Below are 25,386 nucleotides of genomic sequence, written 5' to 3'. Positions count from 1 at the left end.
GTTTGAACGCGATCCTTCAGCATCAGGACCTTGCGGTGCTGCTTTGTTTCTGGATACCTTGACGCCATCGTCGATTCATTTGTATGATTGGGGTGACAGAGCCGCTCAGTCTTCGTTTCTCCTCCGAGTAGTAGCATCGAGCAGAGAGCGCTTTCGATGCGCTCTCCAAGACGTTTCCTATCGTGTTTATTATTGACAGCGCTTGAAATTCTGACAGGTGTAGTGCAGTCCACACCGACTCCACACTCAAAATGGCCTGCGTTCATTCGTTCAGCTGTAGTACCGAAAGATTCCTTTCAGGACCATGGAAAATCAGCAAAATTTCAAGAAGGAGCTTCGAGCAACATTTGATTTTCTACGTCGCGGTCGCTAGTTACGGGTCAAAAATCGTCTTTGGGACAAGAAAAGGCGGTCGCTGGTCGCGTTAAAGGGGAAGTTAAGGCAAAAATTAAAATTTCACCAGTTGTAGTCTTCGGGGTGCTGAGTCGAATGGTCTCGGTCCGAGGAAGCTGAGACGCACCCTTCCTACTTGAATCCCAATCGAACTCGCGCACTTCCACCGAAACTGGGTGACTGCGCCCTACTAGATGGGGATTTGTATGCAAAATGTCACTAAAAGCGCCATTTCGTTCTTATAAAAGCATGGATGACCGCGATTGGCCCATATGTTGTAGTCTTTTGGACGCTGAGTCGACTGGTTTTGGTCCGAAAAGGCTGCGATGCAGCGTTCCTACTTTATTCCCAATCGAACATGGTTGAACAAGAAGTCACGTGCTCCTGCGTACGCCAGTCACCTGGTCACCGTGCCTGCAGGGTACAACTTACTAGCCTGTTTGACCTTTTTTGGGTGCAGTCCTGTCACTCAAGTTGAACCTTGGTGTGAAAGTTGTCGCCTGCTGGCGTGGTGACCAGGGGATTTGGGCACCCAGGAGCACGTGACCGCTTGTTCAACCATGTTCGATTGGGAATAAAGGAGGAACGCTGCATCGCAGGCTTTTCGGACCAAAACCAATCGACTCAGCGTCCAAAAGACTACAACATATGGGCCAGTCGCGGTCATCCATGCTTTTATAAGAACGAAATGGCGCTTTTAGTGACATTTTGCATACAAATCCCCATCTAGTAGGGCGCAGTCACCCAGTTTCGGTGGAAGTGCGCGAGTTCGATTGGGATTCAAGTAGGAAGGGAGCGTCTCAGCTTTCTCGGACCAAGACCATTCGACTCAGCACCCCGAAGACTACAACTGGTAAAATTTTAATTTTTGCCTTAACTTCCCCTTTAAGCAGGTAGTCGCTAGTCACAGTGCATTTTGAATGTGAGACCGTCCGTGCCTGGCCAAGTGGTCGGTAGTACCAGGCTGGTCGCTAGTCACAGTGGTCTTTAGTTACAGGTTTTACTGCACTTGTAGTTTACATACATTCAACGTACGGTGAGTGGAAGCAGTACCTAGACAGAAGAAGAATAGTTGTACAGATCAGCTATAAAACGCGAATACATTTGTGCAGTCATGAACACCGGGAACACAATAATGTTCTGCTTCTAAATCGGAGCATGGTGTGCCGTCCAGTGTGTTACACATCATGAGTTTACCTTCAACAGGAAGTATACAAGATCAGTGTCCTGACTGCCCTTCATCAAGTAGTCGCCCATGAAGCGCATGATTGCTGCAAAAACATGATACCGGAGACGACAGTCTGGTTTGCTACCGCCATTGATGTATGCTTACCCCACAAACAAGCAACTACTTCAGAAGTTTATAAAGTAAAAAGGGCCAAGGAACTACAAGTTACACTATAAAGTCCACTAACACCACCAGTTTAATTGAGTTACTAAAAAATCAGCTCATGCGATTATAAATAATCCTTGGCTCTTCACCCGAGTCCATGCTTCAGAAGTATGACTTTTTTATGACTATGCGGAGAAAATACTGTGGAAAATAGGAATGGAATGAGTGTTGCCTTGCAATGGATGTTACCATGATAAATGCACAAAAATTGCATCAACTAATGTGAATCCGGCCTCAAACGGTAAATGCAGCAGAGTTTGCGGAAGACGTGATTGTTATTGTGTGACACCCGTACAAGTCAGAACACATCACTTGTGTTGTGCCTTGGTAACAGAGACCACACTTTGAAGGTCCCATTAGCGGTCGTCTTAGACAGGTTCCACTGTATCTTGATCTATGTACATGCAGCTTACCGAGGAAGCACTCGACGGCTAGCTTGTTTGCTTGTGCGTGCTTGAAGTCAATCTTCAGCAGGGAAGCCTGTATTGGGGACTACAGGACACAGCAAATGCCATCCTCTCAGCACAAGCTAAAGTGTCTATTTAAAGACACTACACAAAGGCACACAATGAAAACCTTGGCAAATTCCGTTGTGACTCAGATTTTCATGGCTGAACCAATTATCAGACAACACATACTAGAATATTCGTGCATGTTCACGTTAATCCTTACTCCCTGCAATCTCAGTTCCACACTGCCTGATAGATGACAGATTGACGCTTACCCATCCCCCACTCTAGCTCATCACCAGCCCTGGCCAACAAACCTGTGCTCTTGCTGCAACTTTATCAGGTACTAAGTGTGTGATCACAAGGAAAGAAGCATGGACGACAAGAACAAACTTCAAAACTGCTTACCTTGGTGAACTTTACTAAGTCAGCGTACTCCCTCCAGCTCCAAGACTTACTGCGTTTACTGTCACCTGGTCACAAAGAATAACAGGTATCAAACAAAGGTTCCCGTATCCTTTCTTGTGCAGCCTCCTTTTCACCATCTTACTTCAGTACACCGTTCTTTTATCTTCGTCTTTTTTTCTTCACAGTCAATCAGGCAACAGACACCAAGTGCCGGGGGCTCAGTGACTTCTTTGGCCAAAGGAAAAACCCAATGTACAAAGTAACAATGTTCCAATGAATCAGTCCAAGAATCAGCATATTCGGATGGACAATCAGCTCATGCGATAACATTGCACAAAACTGACCGACAGTACTGACGTTCTGCAACTAGCTGGCTATCAGCTGTAGCACGTCTTAGGTGCACACTCTAACAGCCTTCCAAATTGGACGTGTCATCGACATGCATGTACATCCGCAAACGTCCTTCACAGCTGAGACTTTCAGCGTGTGCTTGTCCTGGTTGCGCTCACCTTCCCCTCCTATGTCATCATATAACTTAGAATCTTCCAAGTTGGAAGGCTGTTGGAGTGTGCACCTAAGACGTGCCAGAGCTGATAGCCAGTTTAATAGTTGTAGAATGTCAGTACTGTAGGTCAGTTTTGTGCAATGTTATCGCATGAGCCGATTGTCAAGTAACTGGCCGTGTTAGTGGACATTAAAGCGTAACTCGTAGTTCCTTTGTCCTTTTCTTTACTATAAATTAATCGTCGGCATGTTCCCGATAAAGGGGAACAGCAAGTGAAGAAAGTAAAGTTTGCCACCGGTTTCAGAATGGTGTTGAGAAACACAACCAGCTTAGATAAGTTTTGCTTGTGCCAGGCCACCGCCATGCAAGGGAACAGTGGCACTAGCAATGCATTTATGCGTTAAGTTCCATGCATACATCCATAAATCTTCATCCCACTCTGGGTTGCTATAGACTGGAGTCTTTGCATCTGGATAAATATACTTATTTGCATGCAAGGCCAATCATGTCAGACATCATGTGATCTCTTACTTCGACCCATCAGCGATCGCACAGTGCCACGGAAGGATCCCTGGAGCTTCTTTTCTGCCTCAGTTCTGCACATTGACAACAGTAGCAGAGAATAGACAGATTTTGCCGTTATGAGCTGTGATATAGAATCACATAAGAGAAGCTTTTGACTGATGGCCCCTCTTCTTTTTTCCCTGATGAAGCCCTCTTCTCGAATTCGCTGTCAGCCTTGTAACCTATTTGTCCTTGCAAATTCAAACAGAAGAATACAATATGAAGCAGGCTTAATGTGTACTGCTGGGGAGATCAAGTGTACATGCCATATTAACCCTTTATGTACTGATTTCCAGCACAGAATGAAGCAAAATTTGAATTTTCAGCACAATTTTCACCTTCAACAGACTATAACTTTGGCCTCCTTCACTCCATTTCCACAATCCTGGGCTCGTTGGAAAACCCCTGGCGAGAGCAACGCCAGGATACCAGACCCCATTAACTAGCTGCCACATGTCAGGCGCGGGAGCACAGCAACGTCGTCTCCAAGCCCGATAAGCGAGCAAATTCCCCCATCCACGCCATTCCAATCTCCTGTATCGCAGAATGCTCAAATCTTTTCGAGGCGATTCAACCTTCCACCGACTACGTCATAATCCTTTGCTCAGTTGGTCAAATAGCACACGAAAAGGGATGTTTCCCTAAAATGGCGAAGAGATCGATCAAAAATTTGAATTTTCCGAGATAAGAATACGACGCGCGATATCTGTGGATTCGGACATCGTAGCTCTTCGGCGATTGTTGCATTGGAAAGCTTGGAGTTTCCACTACTACATAGACCCTTCGACTGTTGAATGTGAACAAGAAATGATGGAGTTACGAAGGTTTTACGGATCGATCATGAATCGATCACATTTTTGTGATCGATTCATGTACACACCGTACATAAAGGGTTCATATCATCCAAAGAGTGTAAAAGCTTCTCAGCATTCGTTGTGCTCCAACCTCACCTTTCCTGCCCGTATCGGAAGTGCTGGATGGCGAACTCCAACATGGAGAACTTCCCACTGGCCAGTTCCTGTGAGGTGACACTGACATCGGACGACACACTGGCCAGGTTGCTGCGTTGCCGCTGCTTTTCTGCGGCGCGTTGCTTACGCCGCTCATCCTGATCTCTTTTCATCTTCTTCTTAATGAGCAGCTTGGCTTGTTCCACTGCTTGCTCCGTCGGCTCACCGATGATCGGTGTGACGAGGTCGGCAAGGAAACTGCCATACTTGATGCCCATTGCACCAAACAGCCAACCTGTATGCACGGAAATACAAGGAAACACACTTATCTCATGTTGATTCAAAATTTCTTTTTTTAATTTTCTTTTTACTTGAAACCCAATTCGTAAAACAAGAAAGAAGCAGGAAATGACAAAACAACAGACTAACAAGACATTGACTGAATAGGGCTGCAAATGCAACGCAGCGGTGGTGATGTGGTGCTTACTTGGCACCAGACCTACTACTGTAATTGCTAAATGACAGGTGTAAGGGGTGGAAAGCGGCATTGGGACAACTTCATTGTACAGGACTGGTACAAGCACGTTTAGTACATGTAGGTTGCGCAGTGTGGAAAGGGGAATTCTGTTACTCAGAGCAGAATTTCCTCTCTCTCTCTTTCTCTCCTTGCTGTGTGAGAACCTCTGCCCTGGGACATAGAACACTCTTCAAGCAGTGGAGATGCCTACTTGCTTGATTATTGCGACTAGTAGACCGAGGGTCCTCGACGTCTGTCTCACCGTCCAGGAGCGACACTGACTCACGCTGCTATCTGGTGTTCATGAGGTGTTTGTCGCGCTGGAAGCGGAGCGTCTCTGTAAGTTTGTATCCCTGGTGATGTTTGCGCCTGGAGAGCACTATATAAGTGGTGCTCTTCAGGCACACTCTTCCTCAGCCTACTCAAGCTCAACTGATGAGGGGTGAATTCCCCGAAACACTGTGTATTGAGCAGGGAGTGGTGCTTTCTTGCAGGTTTGCCGAGTCGAAGGTTCGATGGACTTCTCGTGTGCTCTGGATGGCAGTCGTGAGTCAGTCAAGTGTCAAGTAAAGTCGGCGGAATAGCGCGAGCTCCGGTGTGGGGAGCAAACCTTTCTTACAAATCATCGCCGAAGTCGCAACCACTACTTAATTCTAAAAAAAGTTCAAAGTATCAGCACAGAACTATTGTACCGTCTTCATTGCCGCCTTCCTTCTCCTCCAGTTTGATGATGTCATTTGTGTGGAAGCTGAGCAACGAGTCCTCAGCAGTGATGTAGTCTTGAGTTGCCAGGACATAGCCAGCATCCTATGCACATAGCGGCAACACCGTCCCAGTAACACAGTGAAATAATGCAATCAGCACCATGTTTTAAGCTTGTCACCTTAAACAAAAAACTACACCATTGTGTACAAAATAAATGTTCCACACTCCACAAGATTGCCTCAAGCCACAGATGCAAACACGGAGTTCATGGATACACTGAATGTACACACTGAGCGCTGCAGCAGCAACATGCTCATGGCATCTTGCAATTTGATGAGCATTTGGCTTGCTTCACGGTATCTACTTACAGACCTCATTTCCAGGGACAGGACCCATGTTATAACCATGTGTATTGATTCATTTACAAGAAAAATACTAAGTATTTTTATTTCACATAATATTATTCAATAGGATCATCTCACCTGTTCCAAGTGTCTCATCCAATTCTCAATAGTATCTGCAATAACACTCGCCTGCAGAAGAAGAGCATTATCAGAGGACAGAGATTAATAATAGGCCCACTACAGGTAGCATAGCACCATACAGGTAGCACAGCACCATACAGGTAGCACAGCACCATACAGGTAGCACAGCACCATACAGGTAGCACAGCACCATACAGGTAGCACAGCACCATACAGGTAGCACAGCACCATACAGGTAGCACAGCACCATACAGGTAGCACAGCACCATACAGGTAGCACAGCACCATACAGGTAGCACAGCACCATACAGGTAGCACAGCACCATACAGGTAGCACAGCACCATACAGGTAGCATAACACCATACAGGTAGCACAGCACCATACAGGTAGCACAGCACCATACAGGTAGCACAGCACCATACAGGTAGCACAGCACCATACAGGTAGCACAGCACCATACAGGTAGCACAGCGCCATACAGGTAGCACAGCACCATACAGGTAGCACAGCACCATACAGGTAGCACAGCACCATACAGGTAGCACAGCACCATACAGGTAGCACAGCACCATACAGGTAGCACAGCACCATACAGGTAGCACAGCACCATACAGGTAGCACAGCGCCATACAGGTAGCACAGCACCATACAGGTAGCACAGCGCCATACAGGTAGCACAGCACCATACAGGTAGCACAGCGCCATACAGGTAGCACAGCACCATACAGGTAGCACAGCACCATACAGGTAGCACAGCGCCATACAGGTAGCACAGCACCATACAGGTAGCACAGCACCATACAGGTAGCACAGCACCATACAGGTAGCACAGCGCCATACAGGTAGCACAGCACCATACTCTTTGCGCGTACATGTAGATTGTGATGATAATATTCTACTGCAAGGAAAATTGAAATTTCCGATGGCCGGAGAATTTTACTCTTATTCTCAATTTTCACCACAATGGCTGGTTAAAATTGCCCGTATCACATGTTTAATGTCATGGTGCTTGTGGAATAATTACAGCAGAGTGCACACTCCTTTTGCTGGCCTTACCCTCTTAGTTGTGAACTCCATGGCGGTGTTGCGAAGCGTCAGTTTTAGAACTCCTTGTTCGGTGGCTGAGAAGTCTTCAACATTGGTAAGCCTAGCATCAAGAACATTATTCCAGGATAGAAAATGATGCGGGTCTGATATGCTCAAGCATGCAATGACAGAATCACATGCCCCTGGTTTTCTTTCCTTACAGAACTCAGTGCATGCACTATGCAAAGAGAGAAAAGGCAAAATTCACTTAAATCCTATGGTATTTGTTCTCCTGCACCAACCATTTAGTCTAAGGGGAATGCATAAGATAGATGCATATGAAAGACTGGTCAAGACTCAGTACTCAGCGCTTTCACCATAACGTTAGAAGCCAGGAAAACGGAAAATATTGTCTTGAGGTGCTTGTCTTTACTCACAAGAATGAAGCAATGATCTTGTATCCGCTTGCTAATGATTGCAGCATGGATATACCATTGTGTCCAACAGCAAGATGTGTACAGTTGCGAGACTCTTCAGATACGCCCTGGGAACACGGCAGGAAAACATTATCAGATCATTTCTCCATATTCGGCTATTCATTCAACAGCGGGCTATCATTCCATAGTGGATGCGACCATTGTAATGCCACAAATATTGAAAACAATGCATTGCATTTAGGAGCATAGTTGTAAACGGTACCCGGGCAAGGCAGGGCAGGGTAGGGCAAGGCAGAACAGAGCAGGACAGAGTAGATACGGCAGCACACGGCAGGGAAGGGCAGGACAGGGCAGGAAAGGACAGGACACGGTAGGGAAGGGCAGGACAGGGCAGGACAACCACTAACATCGTACTTTGCATGGCTGAAGTTGCCCTCTCAGCCACAGTCCAAATTTACAGAAGCCTGCTGGTACTAGTATGTTAGTAACACTCACTCACCGTTACAGGATAAATTCTTGCAAAGTATATGGGGAAGGCCCTAGCGGCCTGGACAATCTCCTTCTTCACGAAGCTCGGCTGGCTCACAAAATTGTTAGAGTTGACCTGGTGTTGATCTGGTAAGATGCATGTAGTATCAATACAGTGTGAAAATAGTCGGCATTGTGGAATACTTGACGTTGGTTTGCTGGGTGAGCTGAAAACTCCCCTTGCTTAAATACACAGTCATGTAGATTGGTCACACAGGCAACTGTTAACTACATGTTGCTAAACAAAAGGGTGAAATGTAACACTATTCGGCTTTCCAGACTCCGTCTTGTTGGCATGACCCAGCATTGAAAATGCACATCATGCACCTTGTATTTAGTCAAGCAGTTCATATTAGTAATACATTGTACTACCATGCAGGACAAAACGAAGAGTTTTAATGAACCTGTGCTCTAAGATCTCCTGCTATACTCACCTAGTAATCTGAGCAGTACTTGCCGATCTTCCCGTGTCAACCTTGGCTGGAATTTGCCCAGTGCATCTTTCACAATCTACCCACATCGGGATACAGGACAAAACAATGTGTTCCTGCTCAATGTACTGCAAACAATCGGGTCGCAATGAATGTGTATGTGTGCCACAACAATGCTAGTAACCAGACTGAAAGTGGTCAAGCGAGTCTTTCGGAGATCAATCCTAACATAATGCTACCGTTTTTTTTTTTATTTGCGCGAGCCACGATATGTTTCCAGAATACAGTGCAATAAGTGATATCAGTGCAACTGTCCGCCAGACAGGCATTGTGGAATACTTGACGTTGGTTTGCTGGTGCTCAAGTACCTGTAAATAGATGAGCTGATTGGCTAGCAGATCCGATAGCTTGTCCGTGTGATGCAGCATCTATTGAACGGAAATCACATCAACAAATGCAGGTTAGGATAAGAGTCAACGTCCACGCAAACAAATCTGAAAATCATCAGAAATCCGGATCCATGTTAGTGGAATGCAGGACAGCAGTAACGTATGACATGTAACTTCATCCAAGAATGCAATGCACATGTAAACCTGGAGCCAAACCTGTCTAAGGCCACCGCTCAAGGGCTCTTATACAAATGTGGGCGCCGTGCACAGGTGGTTTTCTTATCCAGGGTCATTTGACTGGATAGAACATCCCTCAGTCCTGGTTGTAGTGGTCCTTTTGGACAGGTGATCGCCTTAACAGCGTGGTTGCACTGACAGGTTTAACTGTATATCTGCTAGATCTTCAGTACTCACCTCTTTCCTGATAACAAACTTGAACGATGGTGTATTGTACGAAAGAAGCTTGTCAAATTCTTGATCAGCGCCAATGTGTTTCTTCAGCGAAGGCAACACTAGAGCTGGCTTGTCCGAGAAGGAGATATTCAAGTGTTTTTGCTTCGCCGTTCCCAACACGTCACTGACAAGAGCGTCCTCACACGCATTCAGCAATGAGTCAAGCTGGCTACTCTCCGCCTTTGCGCCAGCTGTGCCATCGCTCCGATCGTCAGCTCCAGGAACAGGCAGCACTCTGATCGCACGGCCGAACGCAGGGGAACGGCCACCATTAGCCCGATCTGTGGCAGATCCAAACATCTTGTCCAGGTACTGCGGTGCTTCTTTGAGAGGATTTCTATCGACAAACAACAACGGGAAAGCGATCGAGAGAGAATGTACGTGTAAGACAACTATTAAAAGGATGGATAGACGGGGGGGGGGGGGGACCTGCTCCAATGACAAGGATGGATATACGGGGGGGACCTGCTCCAATGACATATACTGCTCCTCCATCAGTTTAACTTTTACGGTCTCACATTTTTTCAAACTATCATAACTCAGTCAATTTTTGAGCAAATTCGAACATCTAATAGTTGAAGAGAAAGCTCCAGGCTACCCGTAGGAACAATCGCCGAAGCGATAGAGTGAACGGCTGCGATGCTACGAAGCTCGCAATCTGCGTCACGGCTCATTTGCGATTTGAGTGGGCGAGCTGGGTCTTGAGGACGGGTTTTTCCCTTTGCAGCTAGCTGTCGCCATAGAGACACGGATTCAAATGAGAGTTTGGACTCGCAGCACTCCTCACAAAAATGTGAGCTCGATGTGAGCAAGGAGAGGGAAATGGCTGTTGAATCTCGTTTCTCGTCGTGAATCAAGCACTGGGGCGATGTCGCTGCGCTACAGCGCTGGATCCACGGCACGCTTGGTGTCGAATTGTAGCTCGGCGTGTTGCTCGTGTCCAGAGCTTTCCAGAGAGCCCAAGATCATGAAAATCAGCGAAGGGAAACTGAAGTCATGGATGAATCAAGGTACGAAATTGTTGAATTCTGTAAATAGCCTCATTTTGACTTGATTCTGAGACCGTGAAAGGAGTAAGCAATCATTACATTATTCATTATCAATAACGTCATTCATTATCGTACACATTCATGCACATCCAATCCCTCACATCCATATAACATACAAACGATAGCCAAGGCCAGGCAAGAGTTCATCACGCAGGTGCAATGCAGGGATTTGTACAAAAATGGACATACGCCGCCGACACACATCAATGCACAATAAGCATCCCCACACAGAAGGGAGACAGGTATACTTAGAGTAAGAACTCAGAGTTTCACATTCGGGGTAATCTTCAGGTCTTCTCCCACTTCACGCTGCACTCTTTGATCAGCGGCAGACTCTGCTTGTGCATCGAGCAGACTAAACATCTGCAAAATGGTCATGTTGCCAGGCTACAGATTACACCCCCGGAAACTCACCTGCTACGATGTAGAGCACCCTGACCAATGCCGGGCTGTTTGCCATCCGGGAAGCCGTCCGGCAGCTCAAGTCCTGCCACTAAGTCCATGACGTGCTCAAACCCAGACAGTTCGTGATACCCGTTGGCTCTCTGGAGTGCTACAGTCCAGCCTGGAGAATCCTTCGGGCCACCCCTTGTTGTTGCCAAACACAAACACCGAAGAATAGAGAAAAATAAAGCACACAATAGCATCGTGTTTTTGTGCATCTATGAGTATACAGAAAGGTGTTGAAAATGCCACATAAAATCATGATACAGGTGCAATAAAACCACTAGAGGAAACCTTTGGTTTTGTTATCTTGTTACGTTTTGCATTTCCTCTAGTGGTGTATTACACTTGTATCATACAGTATGCAGATCAACATGTTTTCAACTTCAACGTTGGCCATAAAAAAGAGAACGTCTCACAGCAAAGTTGTCCTGTGAGGTGCCAGATGTGAGGTCAAGCTCTCTATAACAAGAGATATACAGTAAGGGTCAGCATACATCTGCAATTCCTCACCTGGCATAGACCAGATGGCTTGCGATCTCCTCGGCAGTCGTCAGAGAATCCACAGTACACCTCATACATTTACCTACAGTTGTTCCAACGCATAGATGAAAGAGATACGGGTCGTACAAGGAAGACTAGTGTGTATTTGAATGAGAGTAGTTGCCGCCTAAAGCCCTTCTTAGCACTGCCATCATCTTGGTTATCTTGGTGAGAATGAATATCTTGGTGAGGATATGTCAAGGGTAAGGAGCATAATCCAATGCTGACCACTAGACTTGTATTGTTACAAAACTCTCACCGGCTGCTCCAGCCATTGCTCATCTCTAGTTTTTTTCTCCTTGCAGACATTTCTGTTGTCAATGTAAAGCAATACACCTCTCCATAACCTTCCCTATGCAACCCTTAGATGCTTAGCAACAACATATCCTGTATGTGCCAAATGCCTCACCATCAACGAAATCAAACTGCAATGCCATGGTTTTCCTTGCTTCCAACGCGCTCATCTCAAGCAGTGATGGCGGGTAACTGCGTCCGGCACCTTGCAATGCAGAACTCCTCCTCATGCACTGCAGACAGTAGTCTTTATGTCCATCTGGTGCTTGAGAAACGACCAAGCTGTGCATGGAACAGAACAGAACATACATTTTTTTAGGAATTAGGACAAGAGAGATATAGACTGCCCTCACTAGCAGAAATCTGATTGTCCTCAACACAGGTAGAAGAAGAAAATATCTAATCAAGTACATTTTACAGGAATAGCATTACATTTACAGCCACCATGGGAGCACAAATCAAAACCAAACTATAGTCACAAAGAAACATTTGCCCTGGGTGGTTGTGATTCAGAGAACCTTACCCAATTATCAAACACCTGGCCCAGAGAATTGAATTTGCTATGCTTACTTGTAGAGGTACTTGTACAGCTTGTTGCTGGGTTGAACACATGACAGTGCCAGAGCCATCAGCAGCCAGCCGTTCTCGTGCACTGTACCGCTGGAACCGTGTAACTGACAGGCCACTTGGGAAAACAGCTCATCCCTCAGCTCAAAGTGATTGCAAGCCTGAAAATACACAACCGCAGGAGGAAAGCTGGCGTCACACAGGCAAAACGCCATGATGGAGATACAATTTCAAATTGGACACTATTAATCTGCTGCTTGAATTGCATGTACTCCAATCAGGAAATTAAAAGAAGTAACCGCCACTTCTGCGTCAGCAATTCACTTCGGCATTCAGATAGGCTTTCTAATTGACATGAAAAGTAAATAAATCCGTTCTGCATAATAACTGCTGAGCAAAGAAGATCTTGCCTTTTGCACAATGTACTTGGCAACGATCGACTGCAAGCTTCCAGTCAGTGCTTGGTCTCCCATGAACCTCATGATCAGCTGGAAGAGAAGTAGAGCCTCTGCTTCCAGGGCCTGCGTCAATGGCAGGAGGGAGTGTTCGAGGGGCACACCACGCATCTCATATGCCTGCCCTTCCTGTGAACAGCAGAAAAGAAACAGTTCACAGTGGTAGATGGAGCGAGATTAACTGTGCATACTGCGTTGTATGATCAATCTGTGCAATTCCTCCCTGCCTCACTTGAGACCGGAAGGCTATAGGATAGTGAGTTAGAAATTCGGCCAGGTTTTACAAAGTTAGGACAGGTGTACAATGGAAAGTATACAGAATCAAATAAGTGGGACGGAGACAATAACTTTAATAAGGCAATAAGCAGAACCAGCGAAGCGGACATTGGACGTAGCCATGAACAAAAATAAAAGATGGAAAATATAGTTTCCGAACACGTTTTCTAGAGACATTCATCAACAGTCAGTGCCGTTCAGTTTATGATGACTCTTGTTTCACAGTTTTGTGCCGTGCTCGTAGGTTTAGTGAATTTTAAGTATTGGAAGCTGTTTTCATTCGCACACATAACCCCATCCTATGCATCCAGAAAGAAAATGTCACTAAACTTAGACTATTCTCTTAGCATTCACACACACATACACCCACCCACATACCCATGCGCGTACTCCTTACACTTCACCCTCTCTGAGTCTCACATTGTTATTATTTCTCACCTGCCCACCCCTGTTATTGGTTCACACTTCTCTTGTCTTTCGCACTTCACCTTCTTTTCTCCTATTTTCTTCCCCATAGTGCATTTCGTACTCTTCCACGTATATAACTGTTGTTTATTGCTAGATTTCATTATAGAGACGTATTTTCCTTGATAAATGTCTCTAGAAAACGTGTCCGGAAACTATATTATCCATCTTTTATTTTTTTTGTTCTTGACCATGTCCAATGTCCGCTTCGCTGATTCTACTTATTGGCTTATAAAGAATCAGGTAAAAAACCTAGATTTTTGAGTTTAAAGTGGGGTTCTGCGTCTTAAATCGGCCAAAACCGGACTTTCAAAAGTCTAGGGGACACTGATTATTGCATGAAAGAACAGTGGCGATCTTACCCTGAAAAATGCACTGGCATACTTGCTGAATGCGTACGTCTCCACCTGCTCAGGCTCTGGCCCAATGTTTGCTGGCTGCACCAAGACTTCCTCAAACCTGTGCAAATCGCCAACACCCTTGTCAGCCGTGTAGGGCTTCCAACCTACAGAGAGAAAGAATGCATAGAGAACGGCATATGCACCAAGTTATCATCCACTATCAGACCCTGGTGTGAATTACACAGTTGTCCCTCGGTGCTGCAGCACTTTTAACCAGCATTGTCTATAAACCAGCGTAATTTCCAGTAACCGAAATGTCCTCCTTGCCCCCATTGCTGCAACAAATCAGATTTGTTAATCCAACACCCTCCCTAATCCAGCAGAAGTTCTGTAGCACGGACGGTGTCGGAATATAAAGCTGTCTGGTGCTGAAAACGGGGGATCAGCGTCCCAGCCTAGGCTGCTCCTATTGTCATTTACTGCGGTCAACTGTGCATATCTACTGGCATGTGTCCTTGGTGAAATCCTAGCCTGAAGCACAATCTACCCTGCACTTCCAGAGCACCTCCATTGAAGAAATCCATTAGTAAAAAACCTGGGAAAGGTGGTGTAACGCAGCCTCCGTTATGATGGGTAGAATACTACTTATTGTAACAATGCGCTTACCTCCGGATACCCGGTCCATCAACTTGACCAGGTCAGTAGGCATTTCCAAAGTGGTTACATCAACCATCTTGGGCTTGGCCAGCGCTGCTATGCGCTTTGCCTCACGCTGCATAGTCTGCGCTTCAGCCTGGAATCGCTTGGCTTCTTTCTCTAGGCGCTCGGCCTCCTCCAGCTTCTTCCGTTCCTGCTCCTCGAATGCCTTCTTCTCGGCTACTGCAACAGCTTCTCTCTTCGCCTAAAGGGGATGAATGGTTCACACAAAGCACAGAACAACCATTTTTGAGCCTCCAGCATGGGCGTCCAAATTGTGGATTATCCGGTAACAAAAGCTCGGTTCGGTGCAAACAAACGTCAAAAGCAGTTGCATGACGAACATAGAGAGAGAGAGTAGTCAGTCAAAGAAGCTAGCCAGGATATCCATGCATTGTAGTGTTCGGGTAGACACTCATTTACCTTTGCCTCATGTTCCTTCCTCTGTTGTTCAGCCTCCTTTCTGGCCTTCTCAGCCTGCCTTCGTGCTTCTTCTTCTTGCCGCCTCTTCTCCTCCTCTTGTCTCCGGTTTTCTTCCTCCTGTTGCTTCCTCTCTTCCTCCAGTTGCCTTCTCTCCTCCTCTTCTCGCCGCTTCCGTTCTCTCTCTTCGTCCCGCAGCTTGATGTAGATTCGCCGCTGGTGCTGCATGCGCCAGGCGGCTTGGATCTTGACGGCGCCCCTCCGCTTCTTGTTGAATAGTTTCCTGGAAGCAAAGCCGAAATCACACACAGTATTCACTATTGTTTCTTGCTACTGCTGCATTATCACATCAGAGTCCTTACACAAATGCAAATATAGTACTTGGCTAAAATCAACTTTTGGTTGGCAAATGAACAAAAAAAGATTTCAGCACATGGAAATACATCAGTGACAAGATGTTCTGGATACCGGACAGATTTCAAATTCTCTGTGTACTCTTTCCTCCACAGACAACAGCCGCAATAGAACACGGTAAAAGTAACCACATGCTGTACTTTCCTTACCGAAGGTTTCTCGTTCGCAAATGTCCTTGTAGACAGACCGCGGCTTGGCGCAGCTTGCTGTACCGCTGCCTGTACACGTACGCCTTGGTGTTCTTCTGCAGTAAAACCACGTACTTGTGCAGCATCCGGGCACGGGCTTCTTCAAGAACCTGCTCCAGAGCCTCACGCATGAACACCTGGTAGCCACACCATACACTTTTTTTGATCCTATTCTTACAACCCTTACAGCTAACACTTTTAAAACGTAAGTTGGGATATGGTGTGTGCGTGCAAGGCTAAAGAGGAAATTACCAGCGTCATTGGGAAGGACACCCTAAAATCAAAATTTTCACCCGTTGTAGTCTTCGGGGTGCTGAGTCGAATGGTCTTGGTCCAAGGAAGCTGCTACGCTCCCTTCCTCCTTTATTCCCAATCGAACTCACGCACTTCCACCGAAACTGAGTGACTGCACCCTACTAGATGGGGATTTGTATGCAAAATGTCACTAAAAGCGCCATTTCGTTCTTATAAAAGCCCATATGACCACGATTGGCCCATATGTTGTAGTCTTTTGAGCGCTGAGTCGACTGGTTTTGGTCCGAAAAGGCTGCGGTGCAGCGTTCAGCCCTTATTCCCAATCGAACACGGGTGAGTAAGCTGTCATGTGCTCATGCGTACACCAGTCACGCGGTCACTGTGTCTGCAGGCTACAACTTCCACACGAAGGTTCAACTCAAAGGTTCAAAGGTTCACCTTGAGTGACAGAAATGCTGTAAAAATTTTTACGGTTCACGTGAGACTGGGCTGAAGGCAGAGTTTTCCGCATCCGTAGGAACTATCTCATCACCACTAGTCATACTAGTTGTCTTACAAGCAGCAATGGAAATTCATAAATGGATAGCAGACTCAGCAGGGGGTGCTCAGGTTCGCTGTTACTCCAGATTTCATGCGGCAAGGCAATCACCATACAACTGACACTGCACATCCTCTGATCAGTATGCTGTGTTCTTAGCTTTGTCTATGACATTGAGCATTCTCTGCAGCTCAGGGATCAACGGATTTGTAATAGATATGCACTGAAGTAAAATGTGCAGCACCCGCATTCACACACAAGAACTAAGGAAAGCAGGTTGAAATAGGAAATGGAACCAGGAAATACCTTGCTTAGACCAATTTGGAACATTTCACTGGACGCTGAGCCGGCATGTCGAAGTATCTTGATACATGCTGACTTTGGATCCTTCTTCATCAGCTGACGATCAGAGCCAGCCAGGATTAGATACCTGGTTTTAACCATTCACACAAAGGAGTACAATCCACTGATTAGAATCTTTTCCTGGTGCATTATTGTCTCTCTTGTGTAATCAGTCAGGGTGGTGAACTGCCAGGGAAAGCAAAAGAGTGCCAACAAAACATCACCCAGGATTCGAATCTGGTCGTCAGGCGAAATAGCACGTCATAGTACATTTGAGATCAGCGGGAAGAAGATGAAGACGTCCACTAATTTAGTATCTGTGCACACGAATCTGCTGTGTGTGTGACTCTGTGTGTCAGCTATGATATCATCTTCTGTGGTTCCATGCCTAGCATGTACGTCTGAACCATCCTGCAAAGTTTGAATGACGTAGGTTGAGCGATCGCTCCGCGAAACATACTTTTTGAAATTCTCTTCATAGTATATCTTCCACCATTGAAATTTCGAATTTCTTCAAAAATAGTGCTGAGAGGGGTGGCTTGCAACCTCGATATGGCTTGTTCCAGGCATGCTTTGGAGCCATCTTCTGTTGAAGTAGTGGCGGGGATCTGCCCTGCAACTGCTACAACAAAAAATGATTCGATCTGAGAAAGGGTGAGACCGCGAATCTCCGTTGAATATTGAGTATTTCAAGCCTTTTCACGACGAAGATGGAGTTCTTTTTGGAGATGGACGTCGCGGCAAAGGACATGGTGTCCGACTTCTGGCGTCTGGTGAAGCCAGGGATCATTTGTCCAGTCAGGTCGGCAGCCTAACTGTCGGTAAGCTTGTGTTTGGATCCCGTTCTGCTCGATGTGGTAGATCACAAACAATTTGATATCGCACAAATTGATCTCAGCATCGTGCGTACGGTATTTTATATTCAGATAATCCCAAAGTGTCTCTGTGTGGCTGTCCTATGCCACGAGAAACTCCAATCAGGCTCCTATGTCCTCTGCCTTCATGATTGAATGTCCACTTCGTTTGAACAACGAACACAACAATCGAGGACGGCTTTGCAATGAAAAATACAGCTATACTGGAGCTGAAAAAAGAAAGAAAAAAACGTGCTCAGGATGAGACTCGAGTACACGCATACTCTCCCAGCAGGTGAAACGCATTTTTTTGTGAAAAATGCGTGACGCCGACTGACCAGTAATTTCGCCTGACGACCTTGCTTGTCAAGAGCAATGCTCTAACCTTTTCCTTTCTTTCTTTTTTGCTTTTCTTACTGTTCAGTTTCCTGAATTATGTCAGTGGATTAAGTTTCTCCTAATCCTGCAAATGTCTCTCTAGTGCTTTGTACTTTTGAAACATTATTGCCAAGCTGAGTTACTGGCAGCACATTGGCATTGTGGCTGCATACACGTGTTGTGATCAAGTCAAGTGTGGCGACATCAACCATGGCTGATAGATCACAAAATACCCTCATGAACAATATCCATATCCAATGTGCAGTGAGAAACCCTGTACATGTGCATGTCATCTACCCCCCCCCCCCCCCCCCCCTGCGTATTCTCTGTAATCTTTTGTTTTTGTGGAGCGCTTGGGTTGCAATGAAGCCGAGACCATATGGTCGGTCAAGCTGCCCCTGCCTCTCCCCACTCCTGCCATACCATATGTCTCATCGCTGCCTTGCTGCTTTGTGCCGTCAAATGGTGTGTGGTTTCTGTACAAAAAAAATGACAGTATATGGGAAATAGATGCTTGCCTTCGAGCAAAGATTTCAAACGTGACACGGGTCGGATAGCCGGCACGTCGGATACGAATAGTCTCCAGCATTCCAGAATACCGCAGCTGCTCCATCACCATTGCTTTCACGAATGCATTGGGTTTCTGGAGCAACAGCAATACAACAATACAGGTACACACAGACTCTTGTTTGATACGGAGGTCATAGCACATCCTGCCATCCTTGCAAGACATTGGGTTGTACACAGTCATACGCCCACACACACACGCGCGCGCACACACATACACACACACACACACATGTGCACACACACACACACACACACACACGTGCGCACACACGCACACAGTGCAAGTATACGCTGTACACAAAATTTTGGAAGTAAGGGACATGGAATGGAATATCTTCTACCCTACAAAGCCCCCTCCCCCTCCCCCATCCCCCATTTTGACAATCTGAACACATCAGACTCCGTCTTATATTGTGAACATGTTTTCCGGTTCCGCTAGTCTGCTCAATGCAGGATTGCACAACCAATAGAACACAGTACTTTTGTGTGTATTAAACACAGTGCTTTGGCTTTGACCAGCCTCTCCTGATGTCAGAACATGCTGATCGACCAACAACTGCACCTCTGCCATCACAGTATACAAACTCGACGTAGACAGCATTTCTAGGGTCATCAGCAACACTAGCCTTACCTGTTCAGAATTTGGCTTTATGCACCGTACAAAATAGGGATGACACCTGTGTGACAGGTAAAAACACATACACACACAGACAGCAATGCATCACACAGATTCAGTGTGCATCCAAAACTACCGGTTATTCACCAGAGAAAATGTGAACCAGTCGGGTGTGTGAGTGTTCTGCATCGGATCCCAGAGTACAGAGAGAAAGGTCGAGTCGAGGCGGTTCAGCAGTGAATACAGGAGTGAATACAGCAGTGAATACAGGAGTGAATACAGGAGTGAATACAGGAGTGAATACAGGAGTGAATACAGCAGTGAATACAGCAGTGAATACAGGAGTGAATACAGGAATGAGCATTTTCGTACGAGTACAGTAACACCTGCCCTAACTGCATAACCTTGGGACAGCGAAAAAAAGGCCTGATATGACAGGATTCCGCTTGATCCAGAAATGAACGTTTAATCCAGAGCACTTTGGTGCATGAAGATCTTTTCGGCCAATACAGGACTCTGCTTGGTACAGGGCCCCAAAACACAGGTGACAATTGTACCTTGACGTTGAACACAGTGATGGACTTAGCTGGCGAGTACCGTATTTTCCATAGTATAAGCCGCACTGGAGTACTAGTATTAGCAGCACCCCCATTTTTGCCAGAAAATACAGACATCTACCCTATTATCACCAATAATTTGATCATCGGAGTATAAGCCGTACACACCTCTTTCCTGGGGTGGATTTCGAGTATTCAAAGTTCGGCTTGTACTCCAGAAAGCACGGTAACTTACTGTGACATGGCCGCAATCAGTTCCGTGAGCGACGAGTTGAACTTTGCTGCAACGGTCGGTGCTCGCTTCTTGCGGCTGTTGCTACCGGGGAGCATGGTTTGCATCTCTTGCAAGATTGCGTAGTCATGATCAAACAGCTTGCACACCATCTGCCGGAGAGGAAAAGGAAAAGATACATGGCCAATATTACTAGTACATTTCCGTCCCAGGCTCCTCCAAAAATCATATATACTTGTAAAAACAAGCTGTATTGACATAGATACGGGCGCAAGGTCCAAAACTCAATAATATGCAATTTGGCTGCCAGACTTCAAAGTGTAAGATGGTGCTGCAAACTAGCAATGATTTCAGGACATTGTAAAAAGAACGGTAATGAAATTAATACACTTTATTGTTCAGAAACTTCAACACGACCACCACCACCACCAACACCACCACCACCATTACACTTTTCACTAACTCATCTTGCATACATGTATCCAGCGACCACCAGAGCAGGGACACTTCCTATGACGATAGCTAGGATTCCCAGATCAGTGGCGGCCGGAGAGCTCTGCCGCAACGTGTCAAAATACCCTTTTAAAATGGTGGAGTACACACACACACATTGACCTGACATGAGCTACATGAATGCACTGGGCACCCTTGAGGCTACGTACCGGTGCTGTGCTGTTGTGGAGCAGCTCAATCAGATCCGGTCTCAGTGTATCTCGGTTCTTGTCGAGGAACATACTGGCCTAAACAACAACACCAGCAGCAGCAGCAGCAGCAAGAACCGTAGATGGGTAAACACATACAGACTGCTCAGCGGTGGCATGAAAAGCTCTGAGCACTGGCTTTCAAACAATTTATATCTGATTTCGGATGGATAGAAGTGAGGAGCTCTCAATGAGCAAAACAGCTGTCTGGAGGATATGCAACATCCACCCAAGAACGAATTTATTCACTATGGAGTATGGTGTTGTGAATGTGGGCCAAGAGTGCAATGTGGAGTGGAGATTTTCACAATTTCAAATGGCGGAGTTCGTTGCAGCTTCTACGTTCCGGATAGGAGTATTTAAAAAAAAACAGGGGAGATGATCACTGCCCGCACTATGATCACTACATATAATGTCATAAGTAGACTTGCCTAGAACATTCACATGCACAGCGCCTTCTGCATAAACTGTTCAGGCATCGTCATCACACACCATACAGCTTGATCTTACCGTGTACATAACATCTCCGGCGTAGTGCCGGACGCCAAACTTGCCGTTCTTCACTTTCGGTCGTATGTAGTAAGAATTCTTGCCATGTTGCTGGTGGATTTTCTCCAGAAATGACTCATCACTTGCCTGGGTACATAGAGCAATAGAAAAAGAAATGACTCATCACTTGCCTGAGTACATAGCACAATAGCAAAAGAAATGACTCATCACTTGCCTGGGTACATAGAGCAATAGAAAAAGTAATACAGTTGTAGACGCTGAATTCCGTTGAGAAGTTTAAAAACGGTCACGGAGCGCTGGCCTTGCAGCCTAGAGCATTGCTGGTCCATTTTTACAGTGCATGTGTTTGTGAACAACATCGAGTGCACGCACTAAGGCAGTAAGGGCGCCATCCCCAGTCATTCCACCGGATTTCAATGTACACAATAGTCGACAAATTTTCGGCCCATCCAAATTTCAGCCTCCCAGGGCTAAAACACATTTCGGCTGCAAACATTTTTCGACCTGTACTGCTGCTGCCTGTAAACACTATCACACTGAACCTTGAAAAACAAAATTTCGACCATAATGTGACTAGGCCGAAAATAGCCGAAAATAAATATGCGCCGAATATTTGTTGACTTATAGTAGGTGAAGTCAACAGTGCATACGGTCCGTAAGAACACTGACATGGTATTGTTCGACTTTGGAAGGAGAGTACAGCAATGCTTAGTGAAAGCCGATTGTGAGAGTCAAGTTGGCGCCCTGGACCAGTTCGTATCCCAGCGTTTGCAGGTCTAGGGTTGAACAGTACCCGGTGGGTTATGGAACAACGGGATCGGCTTTCATTCAGTACTACTATGCTACATGCTCACTGTATGTCATAACGTGATGGCCAGATAGTACATGGACTCACGCACACACAAATACACACATACATGCTAACACACACACACACACATACACACACACATGCGCTCGCGCACACACACACACACACACGCGCGCGTGCACACACCCGCACACACACACACACACACACACACACACACACACACACACACACACACGCGCACGCCCCCCCCCCCCACACACACAATGGCTGGAGGATATGAACCAGTCGTAACATGCCCGTTGTATTCAGGCCATCACCACTTAAGAAGTGTTGTTTGCACTAACACATGGAGGCACTGCATGGTACACACTTCACTAACCTTGGGAAAGTTTGACTCATCATCCAGTATGCTGAACAAGCCAACTGGCCGTTTGCAGATCAAATCCAGGCACGGCTGATTATCTTTGAATGTTATCTTTGACCAGCAAATCTGCTCCTTCTCATACTCTTCCTGCAAGGCAACATATTATGGTGTGCATGCATTCAGAATAGATTATGGTTTTACTGTGTCTGGTGGGCCTTGAAGCAAGCTCAGCACACAGTATTCTCTGAAAGCCTATAGGCAGGCCATACGAAGATAGTCTGGCAAATACAGCATGCAGGTGCTTGTGCCTCACAACACACACACACACACACACACACACACACACACACACACACACACACACACACACACACACACACACACACACATACTGCTAGGACATGTACGGTTGGTACAGCCTAGAACAAGAACACAACTACAGCTAATTGACTGGACAACAATCTACATTGGGGAATTGTGTATTGCTCCCTACTGAAGTCGCACGAACCTCTTCTTCACACTTACTACAGCCATAACAATGCATCCTGACCAGAAGCTGTGTGTTCAGCAATGACATCTAACTCAGAGTAAATTCCCTGTGACAATACGGCTAACCTGCTCCAGTTTGAAGATGTGCTGGTTGAAGTAGAACTGCAGATTCTCGTTGGCAAAGTTGATGCACAGCTGTTCAAAGGAGTTGATGTGAAAGTCCTGGACAAGCAAAGAGCAGAACTCCCATCATTAAGCTCTGCAGTGTCTGCTCTGCTTACCATTCTTCATGTCATTTCCGTTCTGTGAGTAAAGCCGTGCAATTCATGCCGCCTCAGACCAGTTCAGGGGCTTGAGCACAGTGCTAAGAAGATCAAGTGAAATTCTGGTATTGGATCCACAACAGAGTGCGGTCACCAGTAATATAGACTGCTACTGGCAATATCTTTTTTATTCCAATCCAAATTAGCAACAGCAACCATCAACTTGAAAAGAAAGGCATAAAGCAAAAGAATGCTACTACTTAACAAGAAGATACGCAGCAGCACTCAGCCCTCGCAGAGCGCAACGGTGGTGGTGGTGAAGTGGACGCATAATGCTACTACTACTACTACAATTACAAAACAAGCTGGCTTCATAGCGCTCATCAGCTTAGATGTATTTAAAATGTGTTCAGAGACTTCTGTGAAAGGGTTGAAAATCCCGAATCTGGCTGTCTGTGGCTATCCATGGCTATCAATGCCTATCCATGGCTATTAATGGGCATCTGTGGCTGTCTATGGCTATATAGAGCATTTACCTCAAAGCCAAAGATGTCAAGTATGGCAACCGATGTGGTCTTGACCTGTTGGCAGACAATTTCATTGATCTGGGCGACGATGTAACTGAACAGTCGCGAGTAGAGTGCTTTGGCAAGCGCATCCCTGCAGCCAGAACAGAACAGAAAAATGCCGGAACGGAATGAGGTTCAATAACCGAGTGCATCAAGAAAAGTGATTGCATGTTCTTGTATCTAGCTCTGCACCATACCGTGGTGAGGCAGTAGACGATGCTATGCGAAACTGCTGTACCCAAACAGGGGAGAATCTTGATAGACAAAGTACTTCCGTGGACAAAATATCATCTGAATGTCTTTGACAACTGTACAGTGGCTCCTGTAATACTAGTAAATCCGCTCAGGCTTGGAGCAATGGTTTTGAAAAGCATAAGTTCTGCCCAACACAGAGCTCACTCCGAAAGCACTGCAGTATAGTATCAAGGTAAGCCATGCCACAATCTCCAAGTGGAAAAATCCTACCGTGCGTCCAGAGCTTGCACGATTTTCAACGGTGTCTTGAACAGCTCGCCTCTGGTCACCTGCAGCAGCAGAACCATGTGAATGTACATCAAAGCATACACCGTCCAGTGATAGTACAGTTAGACCTCACTTATAAGGTCCTCTTTCATCCAGATCCCTCGATATCCAGAAGAAAATTGTTGGTTATCGATTTACAGCATATGTCATGCATGCATACAGTATGTGTGTTTGATTATCCGGTTCCCTCGCCTATCCGGATATTTTTGTGGAAACGGATGTGTGCGGTTATGCGAAGTCTGACTGTAATACAAATTCCACCGACAGTATCATACCATTACATCATACCATTACATCATACCATTACACTTCCTATGCAGACTGACAGTATCATACCATTACATTTCCTATGCAGAGGACCATAAACAAGTTTCAGAACATGTAGTGGAATTGAATTTTTTTGTAAATTATCGTGTCTGTTCCCCAGGGAATTCCCGGCGGCCGCAAACACCCGGCAAATCCAACGCCAGATGCAGCCCCTAACGGTAGGGGTGAAGGGATAAGTTTCAAAACCGCTGGCATAACTTGCCTTGATTGACCGGAATATTAGGACTGAGGAAAATACACACATCTGTCAAGATCACATCAAGAATGAGTCTGCCGATTCCGCACCACTTACTGTCACTTTGTTGGTTATACACGTCTGCAGACCGTCCGGTGCTACGCCCAGCAGTGCACCAACGGCCATTAGCTCATCCGCCGAGTCAATGATGCAGCCCTCGACACCGCGAACGTCGGCTTTCTCAAAGTACAGATTGCCAATGTGCAGAATCGAGGCGAGCACGGAGAAGGTGCTTTCACGCATTTGCGTCTGGCAAAGAGCAGTGGGTAAATCAGAACGATAAAGTCAAGAGATGTACATTGAAGGCCATTAGCACACTAATTCAGTATAAGTGGAACTCCTTTTCATAGTTAGGGGCTACACAGGGTAGTAACAGGCAAAGGGATCTGCATAACAAAACTGTGCCAGGTGATACTTGCCGAGTACCTTATCAATCTTTAGTGTAGAATGCACTTCAAATAACA

The 25,386-nt window shown here is 46.0% G+C and overlaps 1 protein-coding gene across 1 annotated transcript in view; it reads right to left on the bottom strand.

Moving 5' to 3' along the window:
* LOC135822912 (unconventional myosin-XV-like) overlaps nt 1–25,185 on the bottom strand; it is a 33,769-nt gene extending 8,584 nt beyond the window's left edge. The window contains exons 1-33 of the mRNA XM_065335750.1: nt 24,980–25,185; nt 24,304–24,362; nt 23,806–23,929; nt 23,133–23,228; nt 22,533–22,664; nt 21,340–21,465; nt 20,791–20,868; nt 20,132–20,280; nt 19,355–19,400; nt 18,672–18,796; nt 16,886–17,009; nt 15,748–15,923; nt 15,188–15,467; nt 14,735–14,969; nt 14,090–14,232; nt 12,942–13,115; nt 12,535–12,692; nt 12,080–12,246; nt 11,641–11,713; nt 11,098–11,271; nt 9,596–9,971; nt 9,161–9,220; nt 8,796–8,871; nt 8,333–8,448; nt 7,834–7,940; nt 7,427–7,517; nt 6,367–6,417; nt 5,872–5,986; nt 4,663–4,957; nt 3,680–3,744; nt 2,644–2,708; nt 2,200–2,278; nt 1,591–1,664 (exon numbers count right to left, since the gene is read on the bottom strand). Coding sequence (XP_065191822.1) covers nt 1,591–1,664; nt 2,200–2,278; nt 2,644–2,708; nt 3,680–3,744; nt 4,663–4,957; nt 5,872–5,986; nt 6,367–6,417; nt 7,427–7,517; nt 7,834–7,940; nt 8,333–8,448; nt 8,796–8,871; nt 9,161–9,220; nt 9,596–9,971; nt 11,098–11,271; nt 11,641–11,713; nt 12,080–12,246; nt 12,535–12,692; nt 12,942–13,115; nt 14,090–14,232; nt 14,735–14,969; nt 15,188–15,467; nt 15,748–15,923; nt 16,886–17,009; nt 18,672–18,796; nt 19,355–19,400; nt 20,132–20,280; nt 20,791–20,868; nt 21,340–21,465; nt 22,533–22,664; nt 23,133–23,228; nt 23,806–23,929; nt 24,304–24,362; nt 24,980–25,165 — 4,395 coding nt within the window. The 5' untranslated portion in view covers nt 25,166–25,185. The remainder of the gene's footprint in view (nt 1–1,590; nt 1,665–2,199; nt 2,279–2,643; nt 2,709–3,679; nt 3,745–4,662; nt 4,958–5,871; nt 5,987–6,366; nt 6,418–7,426; nt 7,518–7,833; nt 7,941–8,332; nt 8,449–8,795; nt 8,872–9,160; nt 9,221–9,595; nt 9,972–11,097; nt 11,272–11,640; nt 11,714–12,079; nt 12,247–12,534; nt 12,693–12,941; nt 13,116–14,089; nt 14,233–14,734; nt 14,970–15,187; nt 15,468–15,747; nt 15,924–16,885; nt 17,010–18,671; nt 18,797–19,354; nt 19,401–20,131; nt 20,281–20,790; nt 20,869–21,339; nt 21,466–22,532; nt 22,665–23,132; nt 23,229–23,805; nt 23,930–24,303; nt 24,363–24,979) is intronic.
* Between the last annotated feature and the right edge of the window lie 201 nt (nt 25,186–25,386).

The sequence above is a fragment of the Sycon ciliatum genome, chromosome 8 (assembly GCF_964019385.1).
Source record: "Sycon ciliatum chromosome 8, ocSycCili1.1, whole genome shotgun sequence".
Taxonomy (NCBI): Eukaryota; Metazoa; Porifera; class Calcarea; order Leucosolenida; family Sycettidae; genus Sycon; species Sycon ciliatum.
This window is presented reverse-complemented; position numbering and strand designations above follow the sequence as displayed.